We start from the raw sequence: 12,851 nt of genomic DNA, 5'->3' as shown, positions 1-12,851 counted from the left end.
GCTACAAAATGTGATAAAATACAACAGAGAAAGAAATTCTTATCCCCGGACGCGGGCGCAACCCCAAACACCACCACCCTCCAAAAGTCGTGAAATACATGAGAAGCAAACATCTAGAGTTGCGTCTTTTGTAGAAAAATTGTGAAAAGTCTTTTTTTTTTTTTTTTTTTTTAATCATTTCTAATTGATGTTCTTATTTTGTCTATTTTACCAAGCTTTGGATAGGCTCGTTAGAAAAGATAAAATTTTAGTCATTAAAAAATTACATAAAATTAAATTCACAGACTAACGTAACTTGATATGTTATCTCATATTGTAAAATTACTTTTATTATAAAATTGATATAACGGATTCCATAAAACTAAATCTGTTTATAAGTTTACTTTTATGTTATATAGTGTATATGTAACAATTGTCATTAGAAAAAACAACTTTGGAAGAAGTTACAATGATAGAGGAGGATGAAACTCACAATAATAGAGCAAACTTTCACTGAGTTCACGAGGAGAGGAGGATGACACCAACCAACAATCACTAATGTAGCATACGGAAAATTTCTTTTACAAATTATCTTTAATATGGAGAATTTTGTAAAATAGTGCATCAAGCACATCGGATGGCTCTTGTAAAATATATATATATTTTTTAAAAATATATAAAGAAAGATGGCTAAAAATTCCTTCTATTGGATCATCTATTCTATTTCTATTTTATATTCAGCTACAATAAATATTCTACATGTAGATGTTACTGTTCATTCATCTAAATATTTTTTTATTATTTCTCTCTCATTTCATCCTCTTTTCTTTCTATCTTATTTCATTTTAACCATTTTATCTCTTTTGCACAGGCTCCACTTTCTTATTTCTCATCTACTCTCTAGAACTCCGTTTATAGTCCCTTCAACTTTTATGCATGCAGAAGTTTTGATATTATTAATAATAAAGGCAGGTATTTTTTTTAATCATTTTTTTAAGTAATCTAAAATATTATATTATACATAAAGAAATATTACAAATATCAAAATATATGATGTATAGAGAATATAATACTTGAAATAAATAAAAAAGATTAAAGAGTATAATATTTAAATTATATAAAAAAAATAGATAAATTGATGTATGACGTATTGTAAAAATCAGTATGTAAAATAAAAAAATTGAGTTTTGGTGATGTATTTTGAAGGATAGGATAAAGAAGCAGTGCTCCAACTTTCTTTTAACATTCTTTTATAAAAATGTCATTCATTTTTCAATAGAATTTCTGAAAAATGATGTCTCTTTTTGTCTAGGAGAGTGTTTTATACAAAACTGGTAAAAAATGATGCGTCTCTCTCTTTAACCAAGGTGTGTTTGCTAATTTTCTCCAAAACTAAGTTGGAGATAAAGGAAAATTTCTCTAGCCCTTTATAAAAATAATAATAATAATAATAAGTATTAAGTTTACAAAAAAAATTTACAAAAATAAAATTTACAAATTGATATACCTTGATGTGATTCATTATATTATAAATCTTTTTATGCAAATCACGTCAGTTTGAATTTTTTTTTTATTATACGGAGTTTTTTTCATGAATCATATATTTTTCATAGAAAAATGATAAGATTATGTTTAAGAAACTTTTTTGACTGCCGACCGTATGAGCTTTGAATCTCGCTTACGTATTGAAGGACATTGGTGGCTGACGCACTGCACGCTGGAGTTTCCTTGGTCGTTCGTGAATATTGAGCAATTCGGGTGTAAAAAATATGGAAAATGCTTGTGGAAGAAAAACGTGATGTGTAATTCGTAGAGACGTGGCACGGTTAAAGCACAGAAATGTTCTTCAAGTTCAAGCCTATCCAAATGTTGTTGTCTCAAAAGCTGCAAGTATCTTCTGATCGATCCTACGAAAGACCCAAACACGAGTGGACACCAATTGCGGCTTTTCCTTCTTCTCGGATGGATCTCGGCTTTCTTGTCCAAGTTCCACCATTCCAATTTCAGATCTTGAAATTTCTGCTTTGCAATTCCATCTTGAATTGACTTCGTATCTAGCTGAGTTCCTTGAGCTTTTGGCTCCGAAAGACCCATCTAAAGCATCAGACCCATTTGAAATCCACCATTAATTGAGTTGATTAAACTCTAGACCCAATTCTCACCGATTTGGAATGCAGAATACATAACTAAGGTTGTTTTTCACATTTCTTTTCAAAACATATCATGTACATTTTCATAAATCAACTTCGGTTCATTTTCTTTTTATACAAAGTCTAGTATAGGAACCTCGCTTACCTGAACTTTTTTATTTTCTCTGAATTTTTCACAATAGTATCTAACGAATATCAATCGTTACCTATAAAATAGTCACGTAACTTCCGTAAATTTTTAATCAAACACATTTCGATACTTAAACCTAAAATTCTCGTAACTCTAAAATCTCATCACTTCTCACATTAATCTATATCTAATTAATAACTTCAACTAATACGTTAAACTCTAAATTATTCTTTTTAAAAGAAACTCTTTATGGGCTAACATAAAGTGAGACTGAGGGTACGTTTGGGTAGTAAGAAGTGTTGAGAAATGTTGAGGATGTTTGTGAATAGTTATGAGTAGAGATTGGAGTGAGTTTGTGGGTCCCATTGAGAGTATTTTGAGCTGTTTGGATGTGTGAAGTATGTTGAGTTATTGACTTTTGAGTAGGTAGTTGAAAAATATGAGTCCCATAAATATTATAGTGATTTTATTTTTAGTAATAAATATTATAATGATTTTATTTTTAATTTATATATAATAGTGATAAATATTATAATGATTTTATTTATATATATATATATAATAGTGATAAATATATATTATAGTAATGTTATTTTTTATTTATATATAATAGTGATTTTATTTTTTATTTATATATTATAGCGATTTTATTTTTTATTTATATATTATAGTGATTTTATTTTTATTTATATATAATAGTGATAAATATTTTTTATTTATATATTATAGTGATTTTATTTTTTATTTATATATTATAATGATTTTATTTTTTATTTATATATTATAGTGATTTTATTTTTTATTTATATATTATAGTGATTTTATGTTTTATTTATATATTATAGTGATTTTATTTTATTTATTTATATTTAATAGTGGTAAATATTATAGTGATTTTATTTTTTATTTATATATTATAGTGATTTTATTTTTTATTTCTATATTATAGTGAATCAGTGATAAATATTTTTTATTTATATATTATAGTGATTTTATTTTTTATTTATATATTATAGTGATTTTATTTTTTATTTATATATTATAGTGATTTTATTTTTTATTTATATATTATAGTGATTTTATTTTTTATTTATGTATTATAGTGATTTTATTTTTTATTTATATATTATAATGATTTTATTTTTTATTTATATATTATAGCGATTTTATTTTTTATTTATATATAATAGTGATAAATATTTTTTATTTATATATTATAGTGATTTTTTTATTTATTAATATATTATAATGATTTTTTTTAATATTTAATAGTGATAAATATTATAGTGATTTTATTTTTTATTTATATATAATAGTAATAAGTATTATAGAATGTTTGTGAATAGTTATGAGTAGAGATTGAAGTGTGTTTGTGGGTTCGATTAAAAATATTTTAAGTTATTTGACATGTGAAGTATTTTAAAAGTACGAAAATATTTGAAAAGTGTTGAGGATACTCTAGTACCCAAACATAGCCTAAGTCCACTTACACTAACCCATCATAAAATCAAGCCCAATAAAAATATAAGTTCATAACACATTTGCTTAGGCTTATAACTCAAAGAGCATAAACGTAATATCCTCTCAAGTCTCACCATGTTACTCTACTTTATACTTAACAAGCTTTACGAGGGATCACCTAACGTAAATCGAAACCAACGTAAACGTAAATCACTTTTTACATAAATGAATTTCTACATAAACGTAAATCACTTTCTATGCTTAACAAGCTTGATGTAAATCACTTGGTGGCAAGCGGCTGGGCGCGATGGCAGACCATTGTGGAAGGGAGAGAGAAAGTGCTGAAAGAGAGAGAGAGAGAGAGAGAGAGAGAGCACGGTGTGAGGAAGAAAGCTTTACCACACGGAAGGGAGAGAGAGTCCAAGCTAGTCCAAGCTGTGCGTGGTGAACTACGGTACAACTTCGTGTGACAAAGGGAGACAACACCTAGTTGCGCTATTGGAAGAGTTGGGTGGAGGGAGATATGGCATGGAAGTGCTATGTTTTTGTGTGGTGAAACAGGAGCTTTCTGGTTTGGTTTTCAATAGGTGGTGCACATGAAGCAGTGGTGTGCAACGGTGCTTTGGCTTACAGTTGGTCTATTCCAATGAGGGTGCAAGGCAGTGGCTACACAAGGTGGAGCTGGGCGTTTTGAAGAGGCCGAGGATGGAAGGGAGGCCCACGGTGGTCTCGATTTGTTTATGGCTTCACGGTTGTACTCGGTGTAATTGCCTGGTGGTCATCAGTGGCGTATGTTGGGTCTCCTTCTAGGTGGTTGCCTGATTTCGACTGGCTAGAATGGGGATGAACGTGGGTGGCCAAACAAGGGACTGAGCGTTGATAGGTGGTTGTTTATGATGGTGAAGAGCAATGGTGTAACTGGGTTGTCCGTGAAGGTTATGCCCAGTGTGGTCCTCTCCTTGTGAGCTAGAGTCGTGGTCTCCATTGATTTGGATCTACGGTGCAGTGGTGCTCTGGTAGTGATGCTATTGTGACACAGGGCTGCATCTTGGGCTAAGCTTCTGTTTATTGCCCTGGTTGGGTTGTGCAGTGTCCGCAACAGAGCTTGAGAGAAATCGAGGGAGATATAAGAGTTGGGTTTATGACAATGTAGTCGGCTCAAATCTGTGGCAATTTTTGTACTGCTTAGGGTTGTTAAAAGTGGAGGAAAGAGTGCCATGTTTTGGGGAGATTGAAGCTTGAACGTGGGTTGCATTTTGATGCAATCTGAACATGGAGGAAGGGTGCGGCTTGTGGAGGTGCCACAGCTACTTGATAATTTGATAATAGTAGTTTCAAAAACGTGAACGATATGCTTATACGTGGGAGAGATATAGAAGAAAGGAAACTGACGAAATTTTGGATATGTGGCAACCCTAATTGAGGGAGATAGATATCTACGTGCATGAGAATATATATATATATATATATATAGAGAGAGAGAGAGAGAGAGAGAGAGAGAGGGGCAGCTGAAATCCTAGAGAAAGAAAGAGGAAGAGACTTATAATACGCAAGTCGGATGTTGAGTAACTGGACTTGGGCCCTTTCGTGGGCTGGACCATTTTAATTGATCAAAAAATCTCTTGAGCTTGCCTCTATATATATATTGGCCAAGTTTCCAAAATTGTCAATGGGCCTATTCTCTAATTCCAAAATAACCCAACACGTCTCATAACCTTTCGGGCCAATTATCAAATAAATAGATTTCACTTTGTCCATAAAATATTAAAAGATTTTAACGTAATTAACAAGCCCAATAAAAATCCATATACCACCACAATAAAATTTTGGACTCGTAGCCTATTGAAACTTACTCGATAAATCTTAAATGGGTTTCCCATAAATATTAACCTAAACAAAATTAATAGTTCATGGTTTTCGGCTTGGGTGATACATTTATTCTTTCTTACAAAATTTCATAAGAAAGAATCACAAAATAAAAATTCTACCCATCATTCTTACATCACATACTACACATAATTTTTTAATTTTTTTTTTTCTTACCAAATGTGATGTCTGAATGATAAGTTTTAGAATTCAATTAGTTTAAGAAAAATAAAAAAAAATGATTTAAAAATAACTAAAAATAAATGTAATATATGGTGTGTGGATATGATGAACTTTCTTTTATATGATGGCTGTGTTTGGTTTCAAAACTCAAACATAATTTTAAGCTGAGTCTAACATTCAAACACCTAATTTTCAAATTATTAAACTTAGAGAAATGCTTTGAAAAAATGTCCCGAATGAGATTTTTTTTTTTACCGAATGATTAAGAAAATATTTTTACATGATGTTGTGAATTTTTTATTTTTTTTTTAAATTTTTATAATGATTAAAAAAATACATGAAAAAAATACACTACTCGGGACATTTTTTGGGTCCCGAATTCGGGACCCGTAGCAGTACTCTTAAACTTATCCAAACTCAAAACATTCTTACACATGAGACCCACAACTTTTTTCAACTTAAAACATTTTTATACGTAGGACCCACAACCTTCTTTAATTTATCATAAAAAATACTAAACTCATATTAACATCTAAACACACTTTAAACTCAATTTAGATAGGTCCCACATAACTCCATCTACTACGTACTCAACTCACTACTATTTATAAAAAACTCAACTCAACTGAGTTTAGCTCAACATCTAAACTCAGCCTAAGTCTAGGAATTCGGATGCAATGATTCTATGCAGAGTGAAGAAGCCAAAGTATACATGAGTTCTCATGTTATTCAAGTTGAATAATGATAGTCCAACTCGTGTACAATCCCTTCACAACTTAACTAATAATATAATAATAATAATAATAATAATAATAATAATAATAATAATAATAATAATAATATATGAGAAGAAGGACAAAACAGTATCAATGTATTTTTTATTTGTGAGTAGTAAACGTATGGTAAATAAGTTGGGATGATATGATAATGATAGGTTTATTACTCCCTATCACTCATTTATTACTTTATAGTGTATTTGAAATTTTTATTTTTTATTATTTTTTAAGTATTTTTTTAACATTCTTAATCATTAAGAAAAATTAAAAAAATATACAACTTCATTAATAGTAAATTTCTTAACCATTAAATAAAGAGTAATAATAAAAAAAATTTAAAAAATAAAGAACGTAATAAACAGATAATAGGAAGCACTAAACCTATCATTATCCTTGCAAAAACTTGAGAAAAAGTCTTAAAGTAGGCATTGAATATCAGTAGGTAAATCAGGTTGGTAGTCCACGGTTTCAATCCCCACTAACTGCAAGAACCCTTTCCCGTGCAAAGAGATGTAAGCAGTAGCTTGTAATCCCCTTCCAAAGAAATTTCCCCAGGATTGAGGCCTTTCAAACTAATTCTTTTGGTGAGATTGTCAAATTCCATGGTCAATTTTGAGAATCCCACGGTATACACCCAAAACGATATCACAACCACCCAACTTTAACACATAAAGAGAAGGGTTAAAATTATTTCCTTGAAGTTTTAAAGGAGCTTTGCTGCAATAACCCTATCCTTGCACAATCTCGCCATTTGCTTGTGTTTTATCTATCTGCAACTTTGGCCTTGACACCACAATGAGGGGATCCACAAAACAATGCGTGCTGCCAGAGTACTCTACTGACACCACCACTTGAACCCCACCAATTTTGCCCATTAACCTCATAGTATATGCACTTGGGGTGCCCAAGATAGCATTTAATGAAATTTCTAACTCATTTTCCTCAAGTTTAGGTGGTAGTGATTCTTCCTGCTCACATTCTCCCGCTACCGCATCAGCATTTTCTTCTTGGGCTTGTAGTAAGTAAAATTTTGGGGGTTCTCAAGTAGGTTTGGGTTCCATTTTTTGTCACAATGAAAGACATTTGTTTACGTTTTTCATCCATAAAAACTGAGGAGATTCTCCTGTTTGGTGTTACGTGTTGCTACCCTTTACTACCCCATTCACTAGAATAGTTCCCAAAGTTAGAGAAATTTTCGAAGTGGAAAGTCGCTTTCTCTCAAACTTGTATATAAGATATCCTAGAGAAATACTCCTTTTGTATCTTAGCTATATGGGCCCGTTTGGGAGGTGAGATGATATGAAAATTTTGAGATTTCTATGAATATTTAAGTTGATTTGCGTTGAGATTTTTTAGTTGGTTTTAAAAAAGTATGTGTGTTCCACGGTAAGAGCATTCACATTGGTTTCTTCAAATCACTTTTCATCTCTAAATTTAAATAACTTTATCAATAATTGATCCACATTGAATTAGCCAAACACTTTTCATCTTAAATATTAGTTACAGTAATTTTATCTTTTTCTTCAAAGATGAAAAGCACTATTTCATCTCCAAATTCATTGTTTTATCCAGTTTATTAATAAATCACACTCAAGGTACATCTACATACAATTCATTGTTTATTATATCTCGTCGCTCTCTCTGCGTCTCCCTTTTCTTTCTTCTTCCTCTTCCTTTCCCGCATTTCGTCTCCCTTCTTCCTTCTCTTCGTCCCTCTCTCGCGTCTCTTCCTCTCTGTTCTCTTCATCTTTTTTTTTTTTTCTCTTCCCTCTTCTTCCCTCTCCCGCGTCTCTTTCTTCTTCCTCTTCTTCTCATTTTTTTTCTCTTATTCCCCTGTTTCTCTTCTTCCCCATTTCTCCTATTCCCCATTTCTCTTCTCCCGCAACCATTCCCCCCGCAACCGTTCTCTCCTGCGACAGAGCTCTCCAGCACAGCACAGCGGCAGCACGGCACTCCCAAGCACACGGTAATCATTCGAAACCCTAACTTTTATTTTGTTGATTTTGGATTTGATCCGAAAGTTGGTTTGATTTTGTTGATGTTTGGGTTTGACTCAGCATGGGTTGTTAAGAAAGGGTATCCCTAGTTCTGATCAACTAAGTGTTAAACGGGTGGATCCTGCCAAGCTTGAAGTGAATTTTCTATTTCTTTATTGGCCAAATTTCTTAAGTTATTTGGATCCTTTTAGGATTCTCTGTGTAAAGCAAATGTCGATCCACTTTTTGTACATTTTGTAGGCTCATGTGCGAAAAAGGTTGAGCAAGGAGGAGAGATTAGCATTGGTGAGGGAGGGGAGGGAGGAAAGAGGGAAGTTCCAGGCTCGAACTGCTGTAAAACAGAAAAAGGTAATTATTTTTTAATTGTCTCGTGTCATTCATATGCCTGCATTTCAGAATCATGTTGGTGGAATGGTAATATATTCCTTAATTATCTTCCAAGTGTGGGCTTCGATTTACTTGTCAAAAAAAGCTTGGGCTTGAATTCTAGAGTCATCATATAATATCTTTACTTGAGAATCCAAAAGATCTGAAAATAGGGAAGGAACAAGGGATAGTCTAGATGGAAGGGAAAAGAGAGACGGAGAGAAGAGGCCCTCTTCCTCACTGATCCACAAGTGGGCAGATTTGGATGGAAAAATTTAATGAATTTCTTGTGATGACCAACCAATTTACCATAAAGCTAATGGAAGAAAAGATTTTATTTGAGCATAGAGGGGCTTGTTAGTTGATTTAAGTTTCGTCCCCTTCATTTTCCTTGTTGAACTCCCGATGATTTTCTCTACTCATGAAAAATAAAATAAAAGAAAGAAAAATTATATTTTTAAGTCTATGGAAAGTATGCCAAGTTAGTGTGGAGTAAACGCTGTCCACACCGCTGATACAGTGGAGATCTTGTTGGTGGTGTGGAGTATGTCTTTCACATCAACTTGAAGTATGCCAAGTTAGTGTGGAGTAAAAACGTTGTCCACTCTTTTGAATCTACCATCTTCAATGAAGATGTAGCTGAAAACTCTTTGCCGACCTATCAAAATTTTGAAATTGAACTTGCTTTGGATTTTAGCCTACCCATCTATAGCATGAACTGCCATGTAGTTTAGATAATATAAGCAAGCACTCTTTACCTAAGCAAACAGAGAAAAAGAAAAAGAAATAAGAATAAAATATAGAGAAAGTTAGCAAATCTGGTGTATCATTACAATGTGTACCTTTATGCAAGTGGGGATGAGAGGCATAAGTTTGTATTGAGTTAATACGAATCTGAATTCAATGTTTTAGATTTATGTAAGTTTTGAAACTTTTGTGTGAATACTTTAAGCAGTGTTTATGATTCTAGTCCTTATTTTTTACAATTATACTTGAATCAAGGATGGACGCCACATTTGATGAAGATCCCTTCTTTACCACTCTATTGCAAAGTGGTGACCAAGAGAGATCCACAACCGTAATGACTAGTACCCATGATAATGTTGGATTCCAAGCAACACTATTGGAAAGTGAAAAAAGGCCACCTAGTAAGAAAACACAACGAGGTGTGTCTTTCACCGTAGAGGAGGACAATCTCCTCGTGTCGGCTTGGCTCAATATTAGCATGGATGCCATACGGGGGACGGATAAAAAATATTCTCAAATGTGGGAGAGAATTAGCAATTATTATAATGAGCATAAAAATACTAGCATGGCAAATCGTTCTGGGGGGTCATTGACCAATCGATGGTCGATGATTCAAAAATGCACAAATAAATTTTGTGCTACTGTGGCTCAAGTAGAATCTTTGCATCCAAGTGGTGCGACAGAGCAGGACAAGGTATGAGTTTCTAACTAAATTTCATTTTAAATCTTCTTGCTGAAATTCTATTATAACATTCTTGTTACATTCGCATATTTAGATTGAAAGAGCTAAAATCATGTATAGAGAGACTGAGAAGGCCACATACAACATGGAACATTGTTGGTGTCTATTGAGACACCAACCAAAATGGCAACAACACGTGTCCATGTTGTCTACGAGAAGGAAACCACATGGAAAACGCCATGCTATGGCAGAGTTGACTCCATTAGGAGATGACGCGATAGATGACAACGTAGAGGTCTTTTTGGAGAGACCTCCAGGCAAGAAGGCTGAGAAAGAAAGAGAGAGAAAAAGGAAGGCTGCAGAATCATATGATTCAGAATTTGTTGAGGCCTTAAATTGCATGACAAGTGATAGAGCTGTCTTTATGTCTGAAAGAATGCAAGTGGCCAGTAAATTGGATGCTGATAGGGCTCAATTACTTGCGGAGAAAAAGAGGAGAAATGATACGGAGAATAGGAAGATCGATATGGAGATAATGAAAATAGATCTTGCTGGCATGAATGGAATGCAACGAGAGTATTTCTTCAATCTTCAAAAAGAGGTTTTTGAGAAATCCAGGAAGCGATTTTCATCTCCATCTCTATCTTCATCTTTTGAAGATGTGTAGCCTTTTGTTGGTGAAATATTTTTGAGTTATTTTGTATATTGTGGTTGAAGCCCATGATTATTTTGTGGTTTTTTGTTATTTTGGATCACAAATATGGGTGTGATGTTTATAGTTTTATATGTTGATTACCACCCTATTCATTACTCTTATTTTGCACTAGTTGGTGATGATGTTTGTGAGAATTGGCTTGATTGCATTGAAGATCGATGTAATTATTTTGATAATATTGATATCGTGTTATGAAATTTTGTTTATTGGATTATGAAAATGAAAATGAATATGATTGTTAGAGATTATAGGAGGTTATGAAAATAGAATTAATTAAAAAATAAAAATTAATTATTTTTTTAAAAAAATAAAAAATAATAATATTTTATTATTATAGAGAATAATATGACTAATCCAAAGTAGATTTTAAGTTTTGAATGGTTAGCTAAAAGTGAAAAAGTTACATATTCTTCAAAATTTGAAGAATAAAATAGCCAATCCAATGCCAATGCTCTAAGATGTGTTTAAATGTAAATGTGAGATGACATGTTTTTAACTTTTTCGGGAAGAGAAATGTGGTTGGTCCCACCAATGATTGAAAAGTTAATGTAATTATGGATTTATCATTTAATGTATAAATTAATTTAAAAAATTGAGAAAAATAATTTAGAAATTACATTATCAATTTGAAAAATTAGTTTGTAAATGTGATAATTAAAAATAAATTTGGTTCATAAAGGAAAATAAAACGGAAACTACACTATTAATTAGAGAATTTGTTTTATTTATATTTTAATGTGTAAAAATAATTTCAAAAATTCAGAAATCAATTTTAAAAATTACAATATCAATTCAAAAAATTTGTTTGGTTTATATAATAATGTATAAATAAATTTGGTCCATAAAGAAAAATAAAATGGAAATTACACTATTAAAGCAACTTTGACTAAAGTATGGAATCTTGAGGGATCAATTGCTTCAGTGAAGTGGGACATCACATGTTCTTGGTTGAATTTGAAAGAAGGATAGATCTTGAACGTGTTATGAAGGGAAGACCTTAGACTTTTGATAAACACTTAATTTGTATACAATCAATTGAGAGAAGCACTCCCCCTTCTGAGGTGATTTTCTATGAAGAGCTTTTTTGGGTTCAATTACATGGGTTACCTTTAGCAACAATAACTGTAGACATGGATGGGGAAGGAATAGGATAGGGAAACTTTCTCAGAATTAGGGTTTCACATGGATATCACTAAACCTATCCCTTGAGGAACACCTGTTAATATTGAAGGCAAACAGATTTGGGTGGAATTCAAATATGAAAGGATGCCTCAATTCTGTTTTACTTGTGGGGATATTAAACATGATGGCAGAGTTTGTGGAGTGGGGAATTCTAAAGTTTACAATTCAGGATCTGAACAATCTCAATATATATCTATGAAATAAAAGTAATTTAATTCAAATATATGCTTTAATTACTGTATATATAGCTGTTGTAAGCCAACGTCGAGGTCGAGGCACTACGAGGGGTGTCTGTATAGAGAAAGTAAGGAAAATGGATAAAATTAAAGTTGATATTTCTGATGATCACACTGGTGGCTCCAGAGATTCAGCAGCGTGGCTTGCTTCTTATGGTGGTTCGCTTACTCGCTTGTATGCACCATTTGCTACATCCTCTTGGTCTAAAGTTTTCCAAGATGTGAAAGACCATATAAAAAATCGTTACTCGGTAATAAGTTATATTCCAAGCAACTAAGTATATAACATGTTAATTTAAAATTACTTTGTATTTATACTAATTGTTTATTTTTGAAATGATGAGTTTGAGCTTAATTTTGGTTGACAATAAGATTGATTAA

General features: G+C 32.2%; 1 protein-coding gene across 1 annotated transcript; it reads left to right on the top strand.

The window, feature by feature from the left end:
• Positions 1-9,911: 9,911 nt before the first annotated feature.
• Positions 9,912-11,004, top strand: LOC109001036 (glutathione S-transferase T3-like). The gene is made up of 2 exons (XM_018978152.1): positions 9,912-10,349; positions 10,432-11,004. Exons 1-2 carry the CDS (start codon positions 9,912-9,914, stop codon positions 11,002-11,004), a joined length of 1,011 nt encoding a protein of 336 aa, XP_018833697.1.
• The last annotated feature ends 1,847 nt before the right edge of the window (positions 11,005-12,851 follow it).

Source organism: Juglans regia, chromosome 5 (genome assembly GCF_001411555.2).
Source record: "Juglans regia cultivar Chandler chromosome 5, Walnut 2.0, whole genome shotgun sequence".
Classification (NCBI taxonomy): domain Eukaryota; kingdom Viridiplantae; phylum Streptophyta; class Magnoliopsida; order Fagales; family Juglandaceae; genus Juglans; species Juglans regia.
This window is presented reverse-complemented; position numbering and strand designations above follow the sequence as displayed.

What these genes read in the sequence shown, in the direction of transcription:
- LOC109001036 (XM_018978152.1), top strand. Translation starts at nt 9,912, where the DNA reads ATGGACGCCACATTTGATGAAGATCCCTTCTTTACCACTCTATTGCAA. An exon ending in GTGCGACAGAGCAGGACAAG is followed by an intron (nt 10,350 to 10,431) that starts GTATGAGTTTCT and finishes TCGCATATTTAG; the next exon opens with ATTGAAAGAGCTAAAATCAT.